Source organism: Molossus molossus, unplaced genomic scaffold (assembly GCF_014108415.1).
Source record: "Molossus molossus isolate mMolMol1 unplaced genomic scaffold, mMolMol1.p scaffold_m16_p_4, whole genome shotgun sequence".
Taxonomy (NCBI): Eukaryota; Metazoa; Chordata; class Mammalia; order Chiroptera; family Molossidae; genus Molossus; species Molossus molossus.
In genome coordinates this window covers 66,882,455-66,907,679 of record NW_023425377.1, presented here as the reverse complement: position 1 = coordinate 66,907,679, position 25,225 = coordinate 66,882,455, and the positions used below count along the sequence as shown (strand labels likewise).

At 54.8% G+C, this 25,225-nt stretch overlaps 2 protein-coding genes across 8 annotated transcripts in view; both read left to right on the top strand.

Annotated features, from left to right (window-relative positions):
- Positions 1-10,457, top strand: part of MAST3 (microtubule associated serine/threonine kinase 3) — a 36,934-nt gene extending 26,477 nt beyond the window's left edge. For 5 of the 6 annotated variants that reach the window (XM_036242040.1, XM_036242042.1, XM_036242039.1 and 2 more), the window contains 10 exons: positions 889-1,011; positions 1,757-1,866; positions 2,733-2,866; positions 3,678-3,922; positions 4,334-4,537; positions 4,868-5,094; positions 5,485-5,607; positions 6,166-6,302; positions 6,428-6,609; positions 8,233-8,753. In XM_036242040.1, coding sequence (XP_036097933.1) covers positions 889-1,011; positions 1,757-1,866; positions 2,733-2,866; positions 3,678-3,922; positions 4,334-4,537; positions 4,868-5,094; positions 5,485-5,607; positions 6,166-6,302; positions 6,428-6,609; positions 8,233-8,753 — 2,006 coding nt within the window. Of the gene's footprint in view, positions 1-888; positions 1,012-1,756; positions 1,867-2,732; positions 2,867-3,677; positions 3,923-4,333; positions 4,538-4,867; positions 5,095-5,484; positions 5,608-6,165; positions 6,303-6,427; positions 6,610-8,232 lie in introns of all 6 variants that reach the window. The other variant, XM_036242037.1, reaches the window with a different exon arrangement.
- A 1,693-nt stretch (positions 10,458-12,150) lies between these two features.
- On the top strand, positions 12,151-23,508 carry PIK3R2 (phosphoinositide-3-kinase regulatory subunit 2). 2 transcript variants are annotated; one of them, XM_036242045.1, is made up of 17 exons: positions 12,151-12,244; positions 13,684-13,809; positions 13,920-14,670; positions 17,805-17,897; positions 18,219-18,269; positions 18,352-18,483; positions 18,573-18,783; positions 19,277-19,362; positions 19,517-19,625; positions 19,715-19,813; positions 19,948-20,128; positions 20,215-20,340; positions 21,610-21,752; positions 21,950-22,126; positions 22,626-22,697; positions 22,870-23,040; positions 23,290-23,508. In XM_036242045.1, exons 3-17 carry the CDS (start codon positions 14,349-14,351, stop codon positions 23,495-23,497), a joined length of 2,181 nt encoding a protein of 726 aa, XP_036097938.1. In that variant the 5' UTR covers positions 12,151-12,244; positions 13,684-13,809; positions 13,920-14,348; the 3' UTR covers positions 23,498-23,508. The 2 variants fall into 2 exon arrangements, with proteins under 2 accessions (XP_036097938.1, XP_036097936.1); XM_036242043.1 differs by lacking the exon at positions 13,684-13,809 and having other exon boundaries at positions 12,165-12,244.
- Positions 23,509-25,225: the final 1,717 nt, after the last annotated feature.

Below are 25,225 nucleotides of genomic sequence, written 5' to 3'. Positions count from 1 at the left end.
TGTATTTTTTTAATGTTTTCATTGATTTTTTATAGAGAGAGGAAGGGAGAGATAGAAATACCAATGTGAGAGAGAAACATCGATCAGTTGCCTCCTGCACGGCCCCTGCTGGGGATCGAACCCGCAACCCAGGCATGTGCCCTGACCAGGAATGGAACTGGGACATCTCAGTCCATGGGACGATGCTCAGTCCACTGAGCCACACTGACCAGGCATGCTATATGGCAATTTTTTTTAAAAAGAACTCTACTTGAAAGGCTGTGTGGAGGAGAGTGACTTGGAGCTGGGGTTTTGAATGATGCATAGGAGTTTGCCAGGAATTAACACAAGACCTTGAAGGAATAGCAAGTAGCCAGGTCCAGTACAGATGGGACACTGAGGCTGAGTGAGTATGTGAGCCTGCAAGATCACCAGGGCCTGTGTCCTAAGGTCTATGGCCTAGGCCAGTGGATTCCACTGTCCAGTTTACCAGTCATTTAGTGGATAGTTAAGGAACTGAAACTTGTGCAACCACCCATTAATATGGCCACTGTGGGTGATGTTCATGATGAAGCTTGGCCACAGAAGAGAACAGTGAGGCCGAGGCTGGGAACGGGATGCCTTCACACAGTCAGCTCTGTTCCATGGAGAAGAAACATGTGGGAAAGGCCCAGGAAGGAAGCCCTTCTAAGGCTCTGGGGTTTCTATGGGTGGTGGGATCTCAGAATACACCAGAGGTAAGAACAGGGCTTGGGTTCAAGCCCCAGCTCTATTCCTCTCCGGGCTCTTAAATGGTGGCTGGCTCTCCCCTCCCATCTTTCTGGTTCTGTGTTGGCCAAGTTTTGGTCCCCACTAGCCCAGAGGGCTGTGGTGGTAGGGCCCACAGGGCTCAGCTGGGTATGTCTGCAGGTGGCACCCACGAGGTGAAGCAGCACCCCTTCTTCTGGACACTGGACTGGACAGGGCTTCTGCGACACAAGGCTGAGTTCGTGCCACAGCTAGAAGCTGAGGATGACACCAGCTACTTTGACAGTGAGTAGGAGTCCCAGGGGCAGAAACAGGTGTCTGCTTGTCACTTCGCCCTGGGCCTAGAGCTTCCAACTTCCTGAGCTTTCCGAGAAGCTGAAGCAGGTCTGCCAGCTGCCCCCTGGCAGGGATTTCCTGTTCTTCTGGGTTCAGGAGGTGCAGCACCCCCTCAAATTGTGGCTGGGGAAACCAAGGCACTGAGTGTGGTAGACCGTTGCCTGGAGTCTGCCAGCAGGTTCAGCCTTCCGGCATGGGACCCAACCTGTCACACAGGAAGGAAGGGCACTTGCTAAGTTTTGGTGGAGGGTCCCCTCAGGTACTTCAGCGGGCTCTCCCCACTCAGGGCTCTGGCCAAACACAGCAAATGCCCTTGGTTTCCAGCGCCTCTTCCAGAACTTGCTGTGTGATCTTAGACATGTCAGAAGTCCTGTCTGAGTGTCTGTTTTTTCTATAAAACAAGGAACATACTTTACATTTGAGGTGTACAATTTTCCTAATTCTGGGTGACCTATCTCAAGGGTGAAGACACAACAGTTCCCACCAATGGTCCCACAGCTTTTAGAGAAACATCTAGGATGGACTCCCAGATATTCACTTTGCTACGCAAGCCACTTGTAGTCCCTAAACACACAGGGCCTGGCTCCACCTTGAGGCCTTTGCCATGGTGGTGCCCTCTGCCCCACCCTCCCTACATCCCCCACGACCCTCCCAGCCACTTCACGTGGGCCTCATGTGCCTCTCCCTCCTGCAGCGCGCTCAGAACGGTACCGGCACCTGGGCTCTGAGGACGACGAGACCAACGATGAGGAGTCGTCCACGGAGATCCCCCAGTTCTCGTCCTGTTCCCACCGGTTCAGCAAGGTGGGGCCTGGGCCCTGAATGTAGCTAGCGCTCAGGAAACATTGCAAGATGTTTGGTTTTCTTGTATTTTTTATTGTGGTAAAATACAGTGTAAAATATACTGTTTTAGCTTTTTTAGAGTGTACAATTCACTGACATTAAGCACATTTACAATATTGTGCAATCATCACCTCTCTCTAGTTCCAGAACATTTCTGTTACCCCCAAAGAAACCCCATCTCCATTAGCAGTCACTCCCTACACCCCCTCCTTCATCCCCTGACAGTTACCAGTCTGCTTTCTGTCTCTGTGGATTTGCCTCTTGTAGATGGTTCATATAGATGAAATCACATACTATGTGGGCTTTTGTGTCTGGCTTCTCTCACACTCAGCATGATGTTTCCAAGGTTCATCTGCGTTGTAGCGTGTGTCAGTGCTTCATTCTTTTTCACGGCTGAATGACATTTCATCGTGTAAATGGACCACATTGTATTTATACTTTATCAGCTGGTGGACATTTGGGTTGTTTCCACTTTTTGGATATTGTGACTAGAGCTCCTATGCTGGGTGTCATTTTATAGTCTCACAAGCTTAACTTAAATTCCTTCCTTTGTTTATAATTTGATCAAAACCCCTCTGCACTACTTGTGGGCCTGGGCCCCAGGCAGGTTGTCCTGATCATTAACAGAAACTCCGCTGTGGTCCCCGTGGTGTCTGGGCCCCTCTGAGCCTCCGTTTCACACATGTACAGTGGGCTAAAGACTCTGCTGTCTATAGGGACATGCTGAGTAAGGATTTAATGAAGTGAATCACAGGGAAGTATCAGGCATGTAGAAAGCGGTGTGGCTCCTGCCTCCATTTTTCTCACTGTTATTTATTACTTCCCAGGTCTACAGCAGCTCTGAATTCCTGGCTGTGCAGCCCACCCTCCCCTTCACTGAACGAAGTTTCAGTGAGGACCGGGAGGAAGGATGGGAACGTGGCGAAGGGGAGGATGGCCGCCAGCTGAGCACTGAGGTCCGGTAGGTGGACTGGGCATTATAAGCATATCTAGCCTCTAAGCCTTATGGGAGGTAGAACCACAAAATCTAACACTGAAAAGAGCTTCCTAGTGGCCTAGTTGAAAAGTGTCAAACATATTGGCCAACCTGTCAGACCTCTGCCAGTGTAGCCCCTACCCTTTCTCCCTTTGGCTTTGCACTCCTAACCACACTAAACTTTAAGCCGCCATCACACTGGCGGTACCATCACACTGCTGTGCTAGGCTGTTGTTTGCACTGTTCCCTCTGCTCAGATACCCTTTCATCCTTCAAAGTCCAGATGCAACAGAAATAATCAGTGTCTTCTAGAGGATGGACATTGGAAACTAGGTTTTAAAAGATGAATAGGCCCTGGCCGGTTTGGCTCAGCGGTTGGAGCGTCCGCCTGCGGTCTGGAGAGACCCGGGTTCGGTTCCTGCTAAGGGCATGAACCTCGGTTGCAGTTTGTCCCCGGCCCTGGTTGGTTGTGCGGGTGGCAGCCACTCGATGTGTCCCTTTCACATCGATGTTTCCCTCTCTCTCTCTTCCTCTCTCTCCCTCCCACTCTATCTGTACAAAAAATGGAAAAATGTCCTCGGGTGAAGATAAAAAAAAATAAAATAAAAAATAAAAGATGAATAGGAGTTCTCTAGGTAGCCACAGAGGATGGAACAGGCAAAGGGAACTCATCCTGTATTTACAAATTGCCTCTTACTCTCAGCTAAGAGTTAAGATGTGGCTGCTGAGGGTGACGGGGTGTCCTGGGGAGAGGGCAGCTGGCAAGTGTGGCTTAGATTCTCTCTTCCTTGCTCAGGCTGAGGTCCTGGACATCCTCCGTTTCTTCCTGCTATTCATCCTCTTCCCAGCCTGAGCGGGGACCCAGTCCATCTCTGATGAGCACCATCAGCCTGGACACGATGCCCAAGTTTGCCTTCTCATCAGAGGACGAGGGAGCCTACCCAGCCCCTGTAGGCCCCAAGAGACCCATCTTCATTCTAGGGGAGTCTGATCTGCCCCCAACAGCCACCCCAGTGATGCCCAAGCCTTCGAGCCTCTCTGGTAGGTGGACCCAAGGTGGGAGGAGTGGTGTCATAGAACATTTCCCAGAGGAAGGGCTATTTGAGATGGGTTTTGAAGGATGAGCAGTTCTGCAGAGAACATTTAGATAGGAGAGGCCAGGGCTCTGGGGAAGTCTTGGGCCTCAGCTTAGCCCCTAAGGGGGCTCCAGCTTCATTGGGTCAGTACAAGACTGGAGAGAGGGATGGGGCTAGGGAGCTCCAAGAGGGGGAGCAAGGGGGTCAGATGAGTAGGGGAAAGGTTTCCTGGAAGAGGGAACTTGAAGAGTGGAGTTTTCTAAGGAGAGTAGTGTAGGAAGGGTGCACGGGAAGAGGGCACTATCTGAGCAAAGGCCAGGAGGCTGCACTGTGTCCGCATCGGCAGACCTTGACCCCTCACCCTGCTAACCCCCAGCCGACCCCAGTGCTCTCAGTCAGACACGCCTACGGAGTAACAGCACTGGTGCCCGACACTCCACGCCACGGGCTCTGGATGCCAGCCAGGGCCACCGCCTCAGGGGCCCTAAAGACTCGGCCCCTGAGAAGTCCAGGGCCTCCAGTGGGGGCTGCATGCCCAAGTCAGCCTCCGTGTCTGCCTTGTCACTTATCATCACGGCCGGTAACGCCCATGGCCCTGCCTTGTCTTTGCTTGTCTGTCCATATCCACTGTAACTATGGGGTGGGTCTGCTTTGGCTGAGGTGTTGGGAGCTGGAGGGTCCCTCAGGGTGATGTTTGGCCTGACCCCCAGGAGAAGGGAAGGGTTATATACAGGGAGACCCGGGGGTTGGGCACTCCTGGCAGAAGGTACTGCATGTGCAAAGCCTGGCATTGGAACATTGGAGCAGCAGTGAAGCAGCTGGCATGGTCAGCATGGTGGGAGGGGAAGGCACTCAGTGGGAAGGGGGGCCCACGAGGGAGTGACCCACTCCCTAACCCTCGTTCCTACAGATGATGGCAGCGGCGGCCCCCTCATGAGCCCTCTGTCCCCACGCTCTCTGTCCTCGAACCCATCATCTCGTGACTCCTCTCCCAGCCGAGACCCATCCCCTGTGTGTGGCAGCCTGCGGCCCCCCATTGTCATCCACTGTTCTGGCAAGAAGTACGGCTTCAGCCTGCGGGCCATCCGTGTCTACATGGGCGACAGTGATGTCTACACTGTGCACCATGTCGTCTGGGTGAGCTGGCCTGGGGGTGGATAGGAACAGCCTGACCTGGTTTGTGACTGGCCGTGCCCTGGCAAGGTGTATTCTCTAGTCTGAGGTTTAGGGGCCCAGGACAGGGAGCTGATGTCCCCTAGGTCTTTGCCATTCCTGTCAGTTATAGGAAGAGGGACAGGGCTGGACAGGGGGCAGAGACCTGAGTGGGCATGAAGCTTATGCCTTGTTCCGGCAAGCACACAGTGGGTGGGTTGTCCTCCCTTCCCCCAGTCCAAGACTCGGCGCGTCCCCTCTCCACTGGTCATTCTCTGAACAGCCCCCAAGGTCAGGGAAACTAAGGCAGCGTGAGAGGCAGCAGCTTGTTGGTGTCTCTGGCTGTTGGACTGCTGACTGTGCCATCTCCCCCAGAGCGTGGAGGAGGGGAGCCCTGCCCATGAGGCGGGCCTGCGAGCTGGAGACCTCATCACCCACGTCAATGGGGAGTCGGTCCTGGGGCTGGTACACATGGACGTCGTTGAGCTGCTGTTGAAGGTGCCACCCCCACTGCCCGCCCGCAGGCTCCCAAGACCCCCACCTGCTGTGCTCCCTCAGGGCTCCCAGTATCCCACCACCCCTTGGCCTCCACTACTGATTCTCCCTGGGTCTCCCCTCCACCCACGCTGTTCTTCCCAAGTCCAGGCCTTGCGATCTCCCTCCCCTCGGACTAGAATGTGCTCCCTTCTTTGGCCTCTAACATCACCCCCAGAGGCCAGAGGCCCTCCTCCAGGAAACCCTTCCTGATCCTCTGAGGTCTGTGCCATCTCTGCCTCAGTCAGGCCAGATGTCCTCAGGGGCTCAGGCCTGGGTGTGGGGACACAGGAGGAGGTAGGCCCCAGGTCGAGTAGCTCCTGGAACCAGCATATAGGTGGACAGCTCCTGGATGGGCATACGGATGGTGGGCATGCATCTTTGGCCCAGTGAGTGGTAGATCATCCCAGTGAGGTGTGGCTGGATAGGATCTGGGACTTTGAAGGATAAGTAGGAGATGGGTAGGTGAGGGTGCTCATGGGATGGAGACACAAAGGAGACTCCTCACCATCACTCCTACAGAGCAGCAACAAGATCGCCCTTCGGACTACAGCCCTGGAAAACACGTCCATCAAGGTGGGCCCTGCACGGAGGAACATGCCCAAGGGCCGCATGGCACGCAGGAGCAAATGGAGCCGCCGGCGTGAGACCCAGGACCGGTGAGCAGCCAGGGAGTGTGGATGGCGGAACCTGTATCAGCTTGGGGGTGGGGCACTGGGGTAGCAGTCTGGAAGCTCCCCGCTGAGGGCAGAGATACCGGAGCACCTGAGGTTCTTACCCACAGGCGGAAGTCACTCTTCAAGAAGATCTCGAAACAATCATCGGTATTGCACACCAGCCGCAGCTTCTCCTCCGGCCTCCACCACTCCTTGTCATCCAGCGAGAGCCTCCCGGGCTCACCCACCCACAGTCTCTCCCCCAGCCCCACCATGCCCTGCCATAGTCCCGCTTCTGATGCCCTGGCAGGTAGGTGCACCCAGGACCCCTTGGGGAGGAGGGAGCAGGCAGATGGGAGGATAGAATGACATGATACAGGAATCAGATAACCAGAGGTCCTTTCCAGTTGCCTAGAGTCTAAGAGGCAGCCTGGGGGTGGGCAGAGACGGGTACAGGGACAGGGAAGTGTGTGCCCAGCAGAGAGAACACCGTGAGTAAAGTGGTCTAGACTGGAGGGACGTGAAATCTCAGGAAGGCTGGAGAGGAGGTATTGGGGGATGGATCAGGCCTAAGAGCTAGGCTGAAATTGGTGGGCAGTAGGGAACCACTGAGGGTATATGAACCAGAAAGGGCATGGAAAGATCATTTTGGTGCAGGAAAGGATGGTGAGGGCCCCTCGTCTATGAGAGATAGGCAGGGGCAACCCAGAGGACAGGCAGGGAAAGCCTCTTGGGGGACCACAGATCTACTCCTCCAAGAAGCTCTCCCTGCCCCCTGGGCACCCCAACTACTTCTCTCACTTTGGAACCCCTGGCCTTGTGGGCCAAGGATTATCTGTGCCATCTCTGCCTTCGTCAGACCAGATGTCCTCTGGGGCTGAGGCCTGGGAGTGGGGAAGTGAGCACAGGCGAGGAAGCAGGGCCCTTGTTGGATAACTCTAGGGAGTGGTTCTCAACCTTCCTAATGCTGCGACCCTTTAATACAGTTCCTCATGTTGTGGTGACCCCCAACCATAAAATTATTTTTGTTGCTACTTCATAACTGTAATTTTGCTACTGTTATGTCTTAGGTGACCCCTTTGAAAGGGTCGTTCGACCCCCAAAAGGGTCGTGACCCACAGGTTGAGAACCGCTGCTTTAGGGACTAGTGTACAGTTGGACTTTGAATGGGTATCTCTGGCCCATCGAGTGATGAGTCATTAGGTGAGAAGTAGGTGAATTAGAGCTAGGACTTTGGCCCTGGCTGGTGGGGCTTAGTTGGTTGAGCATTGTCCAGTGCACTGAAAGGTTGCTGGTTCGATTCCTGGTCAGGGCACATGTCTAGGTTGCAGGCTCGATTCCTGGTCAGGGCACATGTCTAGGTTGCAGGCTCAATTCCTGGTAGAGGGCGTGCAGGAGGCAGCCAATTGGTGTTTTGCTCTCACATCAATGTTTTTCTTTCTCTCTCTCTGTCTCTCTAAAAAGAAAAAGAGCCCTGGCCAGTTTGGCTCAGCAGTTAAAGCATCGCCACAGGCAAAGAGTCACGGGTTCAATTTCCGGTCAAGGGCATGTACCTGGGTTGCAGGTTCAATCCCTGACCTTGGTTGGGACACATGCGGGAGGCAGTCAATCGATGTGTCTGTCACATCAGTGTTTCTCTCTCTCTCTCTCTCCCGATCCCTCCCTCCTTTCCATTCTATCTAAAAATCAGTGGGGAAATATCCTTGGGTTAGGATTAACCCCCCCCCCCCCAAAAGGAGCTAGTTCTTTGCTGGATGAGTAGGAGTTCACAGATCTAAGCCTAGGGAACAGCTTGTGCAAACGAGGCAGGAAAAGCAGGCATGATAGGTGGCCACATGGAACAATGTGGACTTCAGCAGATATAGTCCGAGGGCCCCACCTCAAAGTTAGAGACTTGAGGCCTGTTGCCATAACCTTCACCTGTCATCCACAGACTCCGTGTCTCCACCCACTGCATCTCCAAGCTCCAGCAGCCCTGCCTCTCCAGCCACTGCTGGCCACACCCGCCCCAGCTCCCTGCATGGCCTGGCCTCCAAGCTTGGGCCACCCCGCCCCAAGGCTGGCCGCCGCAAGTCTACCAGCAGCATCCCACCCTCCCCCCTGGCTTGCCCACCTATGCCTGCACCCCCACCCCGCTCGCCCTCACCCTTGCCAGCGCCCAACCGGTCTCCAAGGTTGCGCCGGGGCCAGTCAGCAGACAAGCTGGGTGCAAGTGAGCGGCCAGATGGGGAGTTGGGGCGCCGCAGCCGTGGGCCAGACTCCGAGCTGGTGGTCATGCGAAGGCTGCACCTGTCTGAGCGCCGAGACTCTTTCAAGAAGCAGGAGGCTGTGCAGGAGGTGAGCTTTGATGAGCCACTGGAGGAGGCCACCAGGCCACCTGCTGTGATGCTGCAGATTGCAGTGGAGGGTGCTGAGGCTGTGCCCGGAGCCCTGGGACCCATTGGGAAGGACTGATCCCTCCCCACTTGGCCTCCCCCTGGCCTGGAAGTTGTGCATTTTTTGTGCAAGATTTTTCCAGTCAAGCGACACCTGGATGGATGGAGACTAAGCCACCGGCCTGTGACACACAGAAGGAAGGAAGCCATCATGCTCCTTGCTGGAAGGTGGAGTCAAGCACCTGCATGTTTTGGTGCCCATTAGTCAGGGACTAAAGAACAGGAATGGGAGATGAGGGTGGCACTGTAAATAGCAGCAAATCCCAGTGACTAATTTATTACTTTTTTTCAAAGTATAAGAGAAAGTTTATTTAGAAAGTTACAGAATCAAAAGAAGGGCCCTTGGAAGAAATGGGCTCAGGGAACAAGTTACAGAGGCAAAAGAAGGGTCCTTGGAGAGAGAAGGTAAAGGTAACTCATCTGGGGGAAAGGCACAGGCATGCTCCCTGGAGGGAGAGCGTACCTAATGCATTATTTTTTATAAATGGTAGCCAGATGGAGCAGATGGAGCTGCCAGGGTCCAGCCCCTTGCATCTGGAACTCTATTTGCAGACCCTGCTCCTGGGGCTCTGAAGGAAGCACTTTGGACAAGTCACATGTGTTTGTGTTTTCTTGTTTTTCTGTACTTTTAATAGTTTTTTTTGTTTTTTGTTTTACTTGATCCCATCCCTGACCCAAGACCCAGTGAGGATGCTTGTCTGAGCCCATCTCACTTGTTGGGGGCCCAATCTGGATGTGACTTGGAGAGGTTAATTGAATCCCCTTCACCACAAAACAAGAGTCATCCCCATGATGGTCTGGATGCTGAAGGCTGCTTCCCACCATTATAGCCTCCATCTGTCTCCAGTCCTTTGGGCTTAGGGGATGTAGGAACTGGGTCTTTAATTGATGAGTAGGAGTTCGCCAGATCTAGGCAGAGGGGTCATCCACTCCATTGGGGGACACTAATGCCCCAGGAGGAAGAGGCCTCAAAGGGCACTGCCAGCAGAAGAATGTCCATCCTGGACAAGATTTCATATGTTTGATGCTCATCAGGGTGAGCACTAGGATATGATGTGTCTGAAACACCCACTGACAGTTCCCTCAATGTGTCACAGCCTCCCTGGGATGAAATCCAAGCTGAAAATCCAAATGGGGGGTAGTGAAATCCGAATTTGAATCTTACCTTCACTGTTTGGCTCTAGGAAAATGGCTGCTCCACTCTGTGCCTGAGTTTCCTCGTGTTTACAAAACTAATCCCAATGACTTTATTAAGCACCTACTATGTGCCAAGCTCTTTTACTCGTGGCTTGTCCCACAGCCAGCCTTGAGAAGGTTGGAACTGGTGTCATCACCCCCATTTACAGACAGATAGCTGAGGCCTAATGAGGGGCAGAAGCTTGTCCCACAATTGCCTGGTGAGAGTCATGCAGCCAGGCCCTGCTGTGGGCCTTGTCAGCAAGGGAGCTTAATGCAGAGTCTGATGTCAGATATGGCTGATTCCATCCAGCCCATGATGCTGTGCGACCCATGGGGCATCTCAGCACCTCCATTTCCCATTTGGAGGTGGCTGGCAAGATTGCTGTGCAGCCACATGATTTTTGGCACTTTCCAAGTATTGCAGCCTACTCTGTGTCCTCTTGCCCTTCCCCCAGCATTGCCTAGTGTTGGAGCTAGACCGAGGCTATGCTTGACTTGCTTCTTTCTTCCATCACAGAGCTGACAGTGAATAAAACCCGCATTGACAAAGAGGAGGTCTAGTGTCTGGATTTGTGACCAAGGGCCCAAAAAGAGTAAGGGAAGAGTGGGGTGGGGACGGGGTGAAAACAGACCCTTGGCTCAGAGTCATCTGAAGTGGGTTTTGAATGCTGCATAGGAGTTCACTCAGATTCTCCCTGAAGGCTTCTCTGATCCTGGCCTGCTGCCCTCTCCCTGTGAGTACCCAACTTGGGCTCTGCCCTTAAAATTTTCATTCAGCCCAGCTTGTGCGGGCCGATCCCCAGTGGAGGACTTGTAGAAGGTGGCCAGTGATGTTCTCTCTCATCCATGCCTCTCTCTCTCCCCCCTTCCTCTCTCTAAAATCAATAAAGAAAAAAAAGTTTAATTTAATTCAGACACCTGCCTGGGGCACTGAGCTCTGTTAAATAAACAAACCACTGTTGTGTCCTTTTTATACTTGCTTGGGCTGTGCCCTAAAATTATCCCGGTCTCACCCTGGTCAGTTTGGCTCGGCGGTTAGTGTGGGCCTGCGGTCCACGCTTCCCGCTAAGGGCACGTACCCGTTCCTCGGTTGCAGTTTGTCCCCAGCCCTGGTTGGGTCTTGCGGGAGGCAACCACTCCATGTGTCCCTTTCACATCGATGTTTCTCTCTCTCTCTTCCTCTCCCTCCCTCCTACTCTACCTGAACAAAAAGGTGGAAAAATGTCCTCGGATGAGGATAAAAAACGAACAAAAACAAAACTAAAAAAAAATTACCCGGGTCTCCACCAGAACCCAGCTCAGCCCAGAGCGTCGGGTTACTTTTGCAGCTCTCAATGTCAGAAACGTTTAGACACGCCCCGTTCCTAAGTGTCTTCGGCTATTTCCCTCCACAGTCTTTCGGTCCCGAGTCGGGCGCGGTCTCGCGCAGGCTGGGCGGGAGTTCGTTCAGCGGCGTCCCAGCGCGGCGCTCTGGGCTGCCACGGAGCTACCTTCAGCCCCCGGCTCCTCCTGGTTCCACTGTGGTTCTCTGTGGAGCCTCTTCCCCCATGCTGCCGGCTCCTGTTTCCTGAACTCGGGGCCCCATCACCCGCCCTCTGGAGCCGTCCATTCTTCGGCAATTTCTGGAAGCTGGTGGGCCCTCTCTGGTTCTGAACTCCTAGGGCCTCGTTTGGGACCCAGCGCGCTCAGTTCTTTACAGAAACTCTGCAGTCTCGGGGCTCAGCCTCTTCGCCAGTCCAACTGGGGGCTTACTCGGCCAATTCCGGAATTGCTCGGGCGTCTGTAAAACGAGCCCAGTTGATCCCCTCCGAACCCAGCCTCGGAATCATTCATCCGGTCCGATTATGCTCGGCCATTTCCGGGATCACTCGGGTGTTTCTCAGCTCAGGCGAACCCAGCTGAGCCCAGTCTCGGAATCACTCGTCTGACCTATTTGCGCTCGACTATTTCCAGAATCGCTCGGGCGTCTCTAAACCCAGCCGAGTCCAGCCGAAGCTAACCTCGGGAGCATTTATATGACCCGATTGCGTTCGGCTGTCTCCGGAAACGATTGACTATCTCAGGGGCACCCGCCACTCCCCAGTCCCGCGGGAGTATGTTCGGCTCTTTCCGGAAGCACTAGGACGCCTCCAGGCTCTTCCTTGGCCTCCCTTCTCCCGCCGGCCCGAATATGCTCGGCCATTTCCGCCAGGGGTGGGCCCGGCTGTTCGGAACCTCGACGGCGGAGGCGGGGATCCCGCGGTGGCGCTGACGGCGACGGTGGTGGAGCCACGGGTCAGGCTCCGCTCTGCGTTACGGCCTCCACGGCGTCGGCGTTAGCAACCACGACCAGTAAGTCCGGGCCAGCCGGCGTGGCAGGCGGGGCTGGGGGTGCGTGCAAATGCGGGATGCCTAGGCAGAGCGTCGGCCCGTGGGACCCCGGGGGCCACAGTAAGCAGAAGGCCTTGAGCTCGACCTGGCAGCGGTGCAGCCAACCCACACGGTGGGGGCGGAACGGGGGGCCTCCAGGCAAAGATAAAAGAGCTGGAGCCTTGGCTGGGAATGGAAGGAGGCCTTGCTGGGAGTGGGGCGTCAAAGAGAAATGAGGGGCTCCAGGCATTGTGTGAGCGTAGTTAGGTACGAGGGTCGGGGTTCGGCTCCACTTCCGGGGGTCAACGCGGGCCTGGGTGCGCGTCTGAACACGCGTGAGCGCGCAGGCCCTGCGGCTAGCCGCGGAGCCCCGGCCAAGTCTGGCTCCGCTACCCCGCCTCTTGGATTCGGGGAGCTCTGGATCCCCCGTGCACTCACCAGGCGTGTGCAAAGGAGTGCAGGCAAGCGAATCCAGGCGGTTTTCTAGACGTCCCCTTACTGAATCTCAGCTTCCCCACCTGTGGAATGGGGATACAAGGGCCAGGGAGCGGGTAAGTTGGGGCACCCTGGAATGTGGAGCCTCTGCTCCCAGCTCGGACACCTCCTAGGGCTCTCCTAAAGCCCTCCGTGGTGGTGGTGACGGGGACTTGGGGGTGGGAGGTGTGACCGGTGGTGTGTTGTTCCAGTCCTCTGTCTGCCCGGCAGAAGCCCTGCGTGGTTGGTGCCTTTCTTAAGAGTCACCCTGAACTCTTTCCAAGCAGTTTCCCACTTTCAAGCCTTTGCATGTGGCCAGTGCCCCTATCTGTCTTTAGTGAGGACCTGCCCTCTAGAAAAGCACCCGAACCCCAAGCTCTCAGGAGGACTGAACCTGCAGAGCTGAGACTGGGAATATGTGTTTCCTGAGCTCTGTCTCCCTGAGATTGGAGGCTCCTGGTGGGTGATCATCACCCTGCAAACAGCAGCCTCCCCATTGGCAGTTGCAATGCCCTCCTGCCATCCACCCATCACCCTGGGGCTAAGGTCCTCTCAGCCTCCCACTGACCCACTTGTGTTCTGAGCATCTACTATGGGCCCTGTGCTGAGTCAGCCAGGACTCCTGTTCACCCCTCCCTCACAGAGATCAGAGATCCTTTGGCCTCTGTGTGGGGCAGCAGGGGTACTCTGCTGGGACTTCCTTTCCTACTGCTTTGTGCCCCTGCTGCCTCCTTCTGTGCCTGACCCCTCCTCAGGACCCCCACAGCACCCTTAGCGGTCCCTGTTGCCCTTCCCACTCTGAGTCTAACTCTCTGGCCATGTGGCTGCTACCTCCTCTCATCCATCCTTGGGCCTTGAAGTGAGGCAGATCTGGGGTTTTGAATGGTGGCTTCCTGGTGGGACAAAGACCTCCCTGCCCTGAGCCTCAGTTTTCCCATCTCTAACAGAGCTTGTTTACCCAGCATACAACATGTCTGGGGCAATTACCCCAAGGAAGGGCTATTATTGCACGCACTTTACAGCTGAGTAAACTGAGACCCAGAGAAGGACAGGAAATAGCCCAAGATTACCAAGTGAGTCAGGGGGTTCCAACCCGGGATTTGGGCCTGTCTCTGAGTTGGGGGTGGGAGGAGTCCAAGCTGGCCTATACTGCCTTGCCCCTGCCTTGTCTGTCTCCCCCTAGGTAAGCGTCCCCTGCCAAGCATGGTGACAGCCTGTGCCCTCAGCCTCCTCGTCTGGCGCAGCCAAAAGAGCCACCAGTCGCTGGCGCCCATGGCCTGCCACATGAGTGAGTGAGTGAATGGCCTGGCCCAGCCTGACCCTTCAGATTGAGGGGTTCGAAGCAACTGAGTGACCAGAGAACACACTGCCGATCCCCTCCCACCAGCTGACGAATGATGGACCAAACAACAAGTAACCCTTGTAAGGGTTGTAGAATAATGACAGGAAGCAAGGCATGAGCATCCCCTGTAGTCACCTGTAACTTTTTGCTGGAAATAGAGGTCTGAGCACCTCAAACTGACCCAGTGGACCTACCTGGCCCCCACCCCAGCTGATGGGGCCACTGGGGCCCCAAGCAGCCACCTGACCATACAGAAGCCCCCTGCTCACCATGGCTGGCGCTGAGGGCTTCCAATACCGTGCACTGTACCCATTCCGCCGGGAGCGGCCAGAGGACCTGGAGCTGTTGCCTGGGGACGTGCTGGTGGTGAGCCGGGCAGCACTACAGGTGCTGGGTGTGGCTGAGGGCAGCGAGCGATGCCCGCAGAACGTGGGCTGGATGCCTGGCCTCAATGAGCGAACTCGGCAACGTGGTGACTTCCCTGGTACCTACGTCGAGTTCCTGGGTCCTGTGGCCCTGTCCAGGCCTGGCCCTCGCCCCCGAGGCCCCCGCCCATTGCCTGCCAGGCCCCAAGAGGGGGCCCCTGAGCCAGGTGAGCTGCAGCAGGGGCTCTGTCTGGTGGAGTTTCCCTTAAACCCTCAGTTTCCTCTTCTTTTCAGTGAGGCAATGGTGCCTCTTCTAAGGAAGGAGGAATAAGGGCGTTTAGTCAGTTGGCAAGTGTTGACTGCGCTGCTATCAAGGGCTGGATGCAGTTTACAATATTGGGAACACAGGAGTAGACACAGGCCCGGCCCTGCCCTCGTGGGCCTGGTTCATGAAGTGACAAGAATGTGATTAGCTGATGACAGAGGCTGTAAGGAAGGAGCTGGGAGTGAAGGGCTCTAGGCAGTGGGTCTAACAGGGCAGAGTCCATGAGGTAGGAAGGTGATGGGTTCCAGGAACAGCCAGCAGGGCAGGATAGAATGAGGAAGGGGAGCCAACAGGGGCTGTGCTTTGGGGATATCATGGGATTCATTTTGAAGACAGTGGGGAGTTTTTAGTAGAATTCAGAGGCTCAATTTATTTTCATTCTATGGTTTGCAACCAGGGTCCCTTGAGGCACCCCCTTTGTTACCCTGATTTTACCTGGTTTCCAAAGTGAAGGGAGCCATGAAACCCAGAAAGGGTGAGATGCTCAGTCAAGGCCACAAGCATGGTGCAGTATGAGAACCCCACACCCTTCTCAAAGACCCTCAGCCATCCCCCTTCCAGAGGGTGTGCTGGGAGTAGGGGTTCAAGGACACTGGGTATACATTGAAATTTCTGTATGCTGGGCAGAGGGTTGGGTTCTACTAGGGAAATCAAGGTTGTGGGGAAGAGATTGATGAGTGCTGAGTGCCTGGCATGGTCTGCTCTGACCTCACAGCAGCCCAGTGAGGTCCATGTACAGATAGGGAGACTGAGGTGCAAGGTGTCAGACCATTCTTTCAGGACCACCCAGTTAAAGCTAAGGTCCTGGGACACACCATGGCCCTGACCAATGAACTGTCTGGTTTGTGCCAGATGGACACTGATGCCTACAGAGTCCCATGCCACGGGGTGGAATGGGGACACCAGGGCAGTGTGGCGCTAGCTTGGGACTCGCAGCATCTGGTGTCTCCGGGGCCTGGGCCTGCGTCCTGTGTTGGCCTGGAAGAGCAGGAGGCGGCCCCATCCGGGCCCTCAGCCAGAATCTGCTTCTCTCCCTGGTAACAGCCACCTCCCTCCTCTGCCTGGCTCAGGTCCAGCCTCCACACACATCCCCACTCAGGGCGGCAGCCCCGCCCTCCAAATCTTCCAGGGATGGATGACATGGTGGGGAGAGGCCTCTCTAGACCTCAGTTTCCTCATTTGGAAACGGGGAGGACTGGTCTCCTACAGGGTTCCTGAGACCACTGGGGAGCATACTACGGCTGCCTGTGTTTCCTCTGTCCACCGCATGCAGGGTGCTGAGTGCAGCACCCCAGTATCACTTGGGTTGTGTACCTCACCACAGTGAAGTTGCTCCCTCTCTGAACCTCAGGTCCTGATCCATAAAATGGGGTGACAGCTTTTCTGATGGAACCTCCTTCCCATTTCACAAACTGGTCACAGACAAGTTTCAGGGTAAAGTTTTAGAACTGAGCTTCACCCACCTTCTGTCCCCTTGTTCTTTTACTTTTTTATATTTTTGGCGTTTTCACTGTAGCTGGGCCTTTCTCCAGCTTGTGGCGCCACCTGGCCCATCACTCAGGGAGGCCCTGCAGGCCCCAGCTTGCTCCTGTTGTGTGCCAGGGCATCCAGCCAAGGGCCAGAACCCCATCAAATGGTGACTGTGCAGGAAGAGCTGCTGAGCACAAAGGGCCCCCTGGGAAGCTCAGAGCCTGAAGGGGCTGAGCCTCAGAGGCCCCTGGCACCCTCTGGCAGTGCTTTCAGCTTTTTAAAAAATGGGGAGATGCCCTGGCCGGTTTTCTCAGTGGTTAGAGCGTCGGCCTGCGGTCCAGAGAGACCCGGGTTCGGTTCCCACTAAGGGCACGTATCTCGGTTGCAGTTTGTCCCCAGCCCTGGTTGGGTCGTGTGGGTGGCAGCCACTCGATGTGTACCTTTCATGTCGATCTTTCTCTCTTTCTCTCTTCCTCTCTCTTTCTCCCACACTATGTGAACAAAAAAATGAAAAAATGTCCTCGGGTGAGGATAAAAAAAAAAAGTGGGGAGATAACTTTTTCAAGGCAAAATGACTTTGAAAGTAGAGGAACGTCTTTGGAGGGTAATGTTCTGACCTAAGTGGGGATGTTTTCTTTTTATTCTTTCTCATCCACTTTGTTGTTCCCACTAAGAAGGAAGAGATAGTTTCTCAGTTGAGGAAACTAAGGCTCAGACAATGCTGTTCCTGTACCCAAGGCTGCGAAGTGGCAAGGGCAGAAACCTGCTATAGAGTTTCCTGGGGCCACTGTAAGTTCCACAAACCAGGTGGCTTCAAACCACAGAAGTGTATTTTCTAATGGTTCTGGAGGCCAGAAGTCCAAGATCAAGTATCAGCAGGGCCATGCTCTCTCCAGAGTGTCTAGGGGAGGATCCTTTCTGCCTCTTACAGCTTGTGATGGCTCCAAGCATCCTTAGTTTATGGCCATATCACCCCCATCTCTGCCTGCCTCTGTTATAACATGATTTCTCTCTTTTTTCTTTTTCCAATGGATTTTAGAGAGGGAGGAAAGGAGAGAGACACATCGATTGGTTGCCTCCCATACACACCCTGACTGGGGATCGAACCCACAACCTTCTGGTCTACACTCCAACCAACTGAGCCACACTGGCCAGGGCATATGGCTTCTCTTACAGATACCAGTCATTGCATTTAGGGCTCTAAACCCAAGATGATCTCATCTCAAAATCCTTCCCTTAATTATATCTGCAAAGACCCTATTTCCAAATAAGGTTATAGCCACAGGTACCAGGGATTAGGATGTGGACATCATTTTGAGGGGACACTAATCAACCTACTACACCTGATCTCTGAAGTTGTATGATTGATCTCTTGACCCAGAAAATTGTTTCCCACCAACTTGGCCCTCCCACCCCCAGCCATAGGGCCCAGGGTGGTGGTCCAGATGCCAGGTCTTTGCCTGAGCTAGGCCCTGCCTGGAGCTGCGCCAGCTGAGATTCAGCAGGCCAAAAGGAGGGTGAGGGTTCTTCCAGGGACTCTGTCAACTTGCTGTCCCCTCCTGCCAGGTTTCACACTTCCTGACCTGCCTGAGCAGTTCTCCCCCCCTGATGTGGCTCCCCCACTGCTGGTGAAGCTTGTAGAGGCCATTGAGCGGACAGGTGAGCCTTGGCCTGGCTGCAACCCCTGGATTCTGCTTGCTTACCTCTGGTGATGGGCATCTCATCCCTTAACAGAGCTGCTGGGTTCACTGCATGGGAGAAGGCTGAGCCTAGATGCTCTGGGTCTCCATGTTTAGGGAAGGAAAGACTCCCAGGGGAGATGGGACCCAGACACCAGACCCACCATTGCATGTGCTGAGTCCCCTGCTGCCATCTCCTTCCCTTCCCCCCTGCTTTTATCTCCGGGAGGTGAATAGCCACCCCTGCCCCCATATGGGGTCAGGGCAGCAACTGACAGCTGTCTTGCTCCTCCCATTCCAGGACTAGACAGTGAATCCCTTTACAGGCCTGAGCTGCCACCCCCGTGCACAGGTGAGGGGGGCATTCAACCGGTGGGGGAGGCGGGGAGTCGACCCTAACAGCCCCACCCACACTGCCACCCCTACACCCACAGATTGGTCCCTGAGCGACCTAGAGCAGTGGGATGCGGCAGCCCTGGCGGATGGCATCAAGTGCTTCCTTCTGGCACTGCCTGCGCCTCTCGTGCCGCTGGAGGCCGCTGCCGAGGCCTGCCGTGCCCTGCGAGGTGCGCCTGGTGGGGACTACTGGGCATGGCGGCGGGGGGGGGGGGGGGGGGGGTAGCCTGGCTCACCCTGCCTGGCTGTCTGTCCGCAGAGGCCGTGGGGCCCGTGGGGCCAGCTCTGGAGCCCCCAACGCTGTCACTGCACCAAGCGCTCACGCTGCGCTTCCTGCTCCAGCACCTGGGCCGGGTGGCCCAGCGCGCCCCTGCCCTGGGTCCCGCTTTGCGAGCCCTGGGCGTTGCCTTTGGGCCGCTGCTGCTGCGTGCGCAGCCTCCCTCGCCGCCACCAGGGGTCCCACCTGTCGGGTGAGCAGCCGGTGCCTATGGGAGTGGGACCTGGGAAGGGACTGGATTTTAGATAAAGGGAAGGCACAGAGGCTTGTGTGTGTGTGTTGCGGGGGGGGGGTGGGGGGGGGGTCGTGTAGCAGGCCACAACTGCTGTCATGTGGGTGGTAGGAAGGATAATAACAGGGGTGTACCTGGGCTTTGGGGAGAGCCCCCGCCCCAGAGGGCTTGAGGCCTAGACCAGAGGAGAAGCATCTGTGTGGTGCCTGTACCTTCGCTTCTGCACCCCCATCCTAGGTGCTGGACTCTTGTTCAGGTCTTGTATGAGCATTTATTGAGCGCTTACTGAACATATATAAGCAGCAGTTGGCTTCCCACACCTGCCTGTGTCATCTGTCCTGCTTCCCAGCTTTTATGTGTACCCTCCCACCCAGGTGTGCAAGCAATTCAGGGCCTTGTGCACACCCGTGTGGAGATACCCCTACCCAGTACTCACTGCACTCCCCTCCCCTAGGACTGAGCCTAACCCTGACTTCCCAACTCTGCTGGTGGAAAAGTTGCTTCAGGAGCACCTGGAGGAGCAGGAGGTCACACCCCCAGGTGACACCCTCCCCTTGTATCCTTATCCTTTCTTACTGTTGGAGGGCCGTGAGTGTTGACTCTAAGCCCCGCAAGCATCAACAGGTTTGGTTGCAGTGGGAGCTGACCCTAGTATAGAGTTGGTGCTCACTGTGTTTGTTTTCCTGTCCTCCAGCTCTGCCACCTAAACCACCCAAGGCAAAGCCGGCCCCTGCGGGGTTGGCTAATGGGGGGAATCTGCCCTCCCTTCAGGATGCTGAGTGGTATTGGGGTGACATCTCCAGGTAGGGTTGTGGGGTAGGGCCATGTGGTAGGCAGGGCCTGAAGGACAAGGGTCTCCAATGAGAGGCCCCAATCCTGGGTGTCCCCACAGGGAGGAGGTGAATGACAAACTCCGGGACACACCTGATGGCACCTTCCTGGTCCGAGATGCCTCCAGCAAGATTCAGGGAGAGTATACCCTGACCCTTAGGTGGGGGCCTGCCCCTTTTGGGATGACTGGGGTGAGAGGTGGGAGGAGGATGTGTGTGGTGTCGGGGCCAGGAAGCCTGGAAGTCAGGCTGGGGGTCCCACTGGTCGCTGACACCTCCTCTTATCCACTCCTAGGAAAGGTGGGAACAACAAGCTAATTAAGGTCTTCCACCGTGATGGGCACTATGGCTTCTCAGAGCCACTCACCTTCTGCTCTGTCGTGGACCTCATCACCCACTACCGCCACGAGTCGCTGGCCCAGTACAATGCCAAACTAGACACGCGGCTCCTGTACCCTGTGTCCAAGTACCAACAGGTCTGAAGCCTGGGCAGGAGCCAGAGAGGGTGGCCCCAGGCCTCAATTTCCCAGGTGGTTTCACTGATCACGCCGGGTGTCCTCAGGACCAGATTGTCAAGGAAGATAGCGTGGAGGCCGTGGGTGCCCAGCTCAAAGTCTACCACCAGCAGTACCAGGAGAAGAGCCGCGAGTACGACCAGCTCTACGAGGAGTACACACGCACCTCCCAGGTACCTCAGACCTGCACACATGGGAAGACACGGTGGCCATGGGGACAGACGACTGCTTCCAGATCACAAAACAGTCACTTAGCACCAGGGACTACCCTAAAAACATAGAAGTAAATGTATGTGGTTAAAAAAAAGAACAAATGAGATGACACCAACCAACCTCTCAGGAGTAGTTGAGCTAGGACCTCTAGTAGTTGGCCTGCGTGTCTCTTAGGACCTCAGTTTCCCCATTTGTAAACTGGAACTGTGGGTCTTAATTTCTTCTCCATCCCCTTCAACCTAGAGGTTATTCGTAGTGGTGACAATAATCTCATGTGAGGTGAGGCAGTCAGTCAGGAGGTCACATTAAAGAACAGCATCTTCACCCATCTGGTGTGGCTCAGTGATTGAGCATTGACCCATGCACCAAGAGGTCACCAGTTCAATTACCAGTCAGGGGACTTGCCCAGGTTGTGAGCCAAATTCCCAAGTGTGGGACATGCAGGAGGTGGCCAATCGATGTTCTCTCTCGTCAATGTTTCTGTCTCTCTTCCTCTCCCTTCCTCTCTCTGTAAAATCAATAAAAAGAAAGAAAGAAAGAAAAAAAAAACAGCATCTTTAAAAAAATAAATAATAAAGGACAGCATCTTCTAAAACAGGGAAGGGGAAGTTTTCTCACTCTGGCACTGTATTGATGAACTCCTTTGGCAAGTTGAAATGTAATTTACTCAGATCAAATGCCCCTCTCAGGCTGGGAATGGCTTAGTTTACCCTGTGATCCCTGAAGGATTTCTTTCCTGTCCTCTTTTTACTAATGGGTCAGTTCAGTCTCTGAGTGGACAAGACACTGGTCTGGGATGTGTTAGGAACATCGTGACCTTAGACATGATGTGGGCCCCCCTGAGGCTTAGTTTCCCCATTAATAGTTCTAACTTTATAGGAGGCTGTTGGCAGGTTCTGTCAACACTTGGTGCACCGGAAGTGCTTGGTACAGCATCTACTCTGAGAAGGAGCTCCATGAACTGTAGCAACTAGATTTATCATTAATTATCAGCAGTGCTAACAAATCCAGGTGTTTATAAGGCGCTCAAAGGAAGTTATAAAGGAGGAGTGTGTTTGGGGAATGAGGTATTGAAGGTTGAATAGGAGTTCGTTTGGTACAGTAAGAGCTAGAGGAATGACATGTCCAGTGGATGGAACAGCTTGAGCAAAGAGTTAGGATCTGCCATCACCCTCATGAGGCACTTGCGGGGAGTCCCAGAAGATGCTAAGAGTCACCCCCACCTCCAGGAACTGCAGATGAAGCGCACAGCAATCGAGGCCTTCAATGAAACCATCAAGATCTTCGAAGAACAGGGCCAGACTCAAGAGAAGTGCAGCAAGGAATATCTGGAGCGCTTCCGGCGTGAGGGCAATGAGAAAGAGATGCAGAGGTAAGTCCAGCTCCTCTGTCCTACCCTAACTCACCCTATGCTGTAGTGCAAGTGGGGAGAGAAAGGAAACAGAGGGTCAGTTGAAATGAGCTTTTAAGGCTGAATAGGAGTTCACCAGAGTAGAAATCAGGGAACAGCATGTGCCAAGGCTTAGAGGCTGGGAGCCATTCCTTGCCTCTGAGCCACTCCTTCCCCAGGATTCTGCTGAATTCAGAGCGGCTCAAGTCTCGCATTGCGGAGATCCACGAGAGCCGCACGAAGCTGGAACAGGAACTGCGAACACAGGCCTTGGACAACCGGGAGATCGATAAGCGCATGAACAGCCTGAAACCAGACCTCATGCAGCTGCGCAAGATCCGAGACCAGTACCTGGTGTGAGTGCCCTGCACATGCCTACGGTCCCAACGTGAGGACCTTGGCAAGGGCTCTTCCCACCTGGGCCTTATATGCTTATGTGCACCTGCTGCATGCAGGGCCCTATGCTGAGCAACCATGCACATATTTTGTTCTCTCCGAGTCTTTTGTAACTTCCCCCTTTCCATCTAGGGAAACTGCAGCTCAGAACAGATAACTGCGCTGTGTGAAGGCCAACAGTGTTGCGTGCAGTCCCTAAGACTGAGCCTCTGGTGGTGATAAGACCCTGCAGGGTGGCGCATTCTGAAGGCTCCATAAGTGTTAGCAGAAGCAGAATAAATGGGGGGTTTCCTGGCAGAGCCAGCCAGGCTCTCCCACCTTCAAACTGGCCCCTGTGGCAACTGGAGGCATTATACCCAAACCCCACCCTCCTTGGTCAGCACTCGCCTCCAGCTAGACTGGAACCCTATGGGCTGGCCCTGCCTCTGCTGCATGACCCACCTTTCCTCTTCCTCCTAGATGGCTCACCCAGAAAGGTGCCCGGCAGAAGAAAATCAACGAGTGGTTGGGGATCAAAAATGAGACAGAAGAGTGAGTGACCACATGAAGGGGGACTGGGAGGGCTTTGCAGAAGAAGGGCCAGTTTGGATGAGTTTTTCAGAATGAGTAGGAGTTCAACAGGAAGGGAGTATTGTCCGGGTGGTAAGAAAACCTCAGAAGCTAGCAGGTAAGTGACCAAGGCCTCTCCCTGCCTACCCCACAGCCAGTATGCACTGATGGAGGATGAAGATGACCTCCCCCACCATGAGGAACGCACCTGGTACGTGGGCAAGATCAACCGCACGCAGGCTGAGGAAATGCTGAACGGCAAGCGGGATGGCACCTTCCTCATCCGTGAAAGCAGCCAGCGGGGCTGCTATGCCTGCTCTGTGGTGTGAGTGCCTATAGGGGTGGAGGAGCTACATGTTCCTTTCAAGAGCTCTTATTGAGCACCTACTGTGTGCTAAGCCTTGGGAAGAAAATCCTCAAGGCTGCCTCAGGAAGAAGGGATTATTGGGCATAGGGGAGGAAGCTAAGAGTGTCCAGAGATGGAGGGGTCTGGACCAGGTCAGGTCTGAATTGAGGGAGTGACTGGGCAAGCCTGTGAAGTGCCCACCTGACCACCCATTTGCCCACACCACAGGGTGGACGGCGATACGAAGCACTGCGTCATCTACCGCACGGCCACTGGCTTGGGTTTTGCAGAGCCCTACAACCTGTATGGGTCCCTGAAGGAACTGGTGCTGCATTACCAGCACACCTCCCTAGTGCAGCACAACGACGCCCTCACCGTCACCCTGGCACACCCAGTGCGAGCCCCGGGCCCTGGGCCCCCACCCGCAACCCGCTGACCCATACAGAGCAGGACTCCATTTTTTTTTATCTCTCTTCTTTGTGACTCCTTCTCTATCTCAATCTCTCTTTTGCTTTCTCTGAGTATATCTCTCTCTGTGATTGTTTCTATCCCCATCTCTCTGTCCTCTCTTTCTTCCTCTTTGTACCTCTAAGACTCTGTTAGAGGAGCACACCTCCTCTATCTTATGCCCCCTTTCCCCATGGGCACTGCCCTCCCCAGACTCTGGCAGCCCCCCCCAAGTTCCCTACGGTCCCCCAATCCCCAACTGCCTGTACCTGCCATGTTTACAAAGGCCCCTGGGGTGCTCAGCTCCAGCGTGGGTGCCCTGGTTTTTAAGCCATAGACCTGGGGTCAGAGCAGAAAGGAACTTCACTGGGCCTCTTCCAAGAACCTCAGCTGTGACATTTGGGGCTGGGCGGGTCCCGCCCCACAGACCCAACTTCCCCTCCAAACCCTGAAGTGAAACCTGCCACTGGTTATCCCCACAATGGAGCTACTGCCAAGAACCCCTTGCTCCCCCCCCCACACACACACACACACGAAAAAATTAAAAATAACCTCGTGAACTGACCCTATCTGGCCCCAGGCCTCCCGGGAATTAAGGCTGCTACTGGTACTGCTGGGCCAGCGAGATGCACCACTGCCCACAGCACCTCCACTCGATGCAGTTTCAAGGCTTCTCCTTGATCATGTTGGGTTCTGATTTTATGTTTCCTTGACTATAAGCCAATTTTCTCTCCTCTTTTGGGACGAGAGCCCGTTTCCTCTGCTGCCGTGGACCCCCTCATGCCTACCCAGCAAGGTTGGCAGATGGGTTTTGTATGGTACGTTGATACTAATGTGGATATAAAACATTGAACTCAGTGGATGCTTCTTGTCAGCAGGGCTTCTCCGTGGCCACTGTGTGCTAGGGGCCCTGACATTCACCTGGTCACTCAGAAATGGACTTGAATTTAACTCAAGCTACCAGTGAGGGCTAACAACCCCTGCCCCCAGTTTAGCTCTTTATATCCAGAGAAGTTGAGAGACCTGACCAAGGTCACACAGCAGAAAGGTTCAAACCCTGAGCTCTGGCCTTATCAGGGGACCCCAGCCCAGCTCCTTGCTGGTCCCCAGGCTGGCCCCCCTGGGTTTGAGTCCCAGCATTCAGCCACCAGCCATGCCTTCTGATATGCAACTTCCTCATTGCTAAGTGGGGTCAATAATCTTAACCCCTACCATGCCACCCAAAGGGTTCTTCCATGTGAGCCTCAGTATCTTTGACCTAGACTCCTGTTCACCATCTCTAAGGTCCCTGTCCCCTGGTCCTCCCCACCCCCAGGGCTGGGAGCCTTCTGCCCTTCCCTCCCCTTCCCATAGAGTACCTTTTGGGGCTCAACACCCTAGGGCAGCCCAGGGCACCGACCTGGTCCTGGTTCTCCCACTGCGTTCAAAGGACAGGAATTGCCTGACCACTGAACCCCCAAGCCTTCCCAGGCACTGTCCCTACTGTGTCCAGTAAGGAAACACCCCCTAACTGCAGCCCACTTTCCCATGTGGTCCTCACCCACTGCATGGGCACTCGGGATAAAGGTCATCTTAGTCCCCTGACCCCAACCAGTTGAGTGAGCCTGGAATGGGGGATGGAGGAAGATAAAACCCAGGAGTCCTCTAGCCAGTTCCTGTATTCCACCACCTGCAGGGTTTCTTTGGGAACATCTTCCCTCTGATCCTTAGTTTCCTC

Bases quoted from the DNA above. Each gene is read 5' to 3' on its own strand.
- PIK3R2 (XM_036242045.1), top strand. From the start codon at position 14,349: ATGGCTGGCGCTGAGGGCTTCCAATACCGTGCACTGTACCCATTCCGC. The intron at 18,270-18,351 runs GTGAGGGGGGCA...CTACACCCACAG, and splicing joins GCTGCCACCCCCGTGCACAG to ATTGGTCCCTGAGCGACCTA. The intron at 21,753-21,949 runs GTAAGTCCAGCT...CTCCTTCCCCAG, and splicing joins AATGAGAAAGAGATGCAGAG to GATTCTGCTGAATTCAGAGC.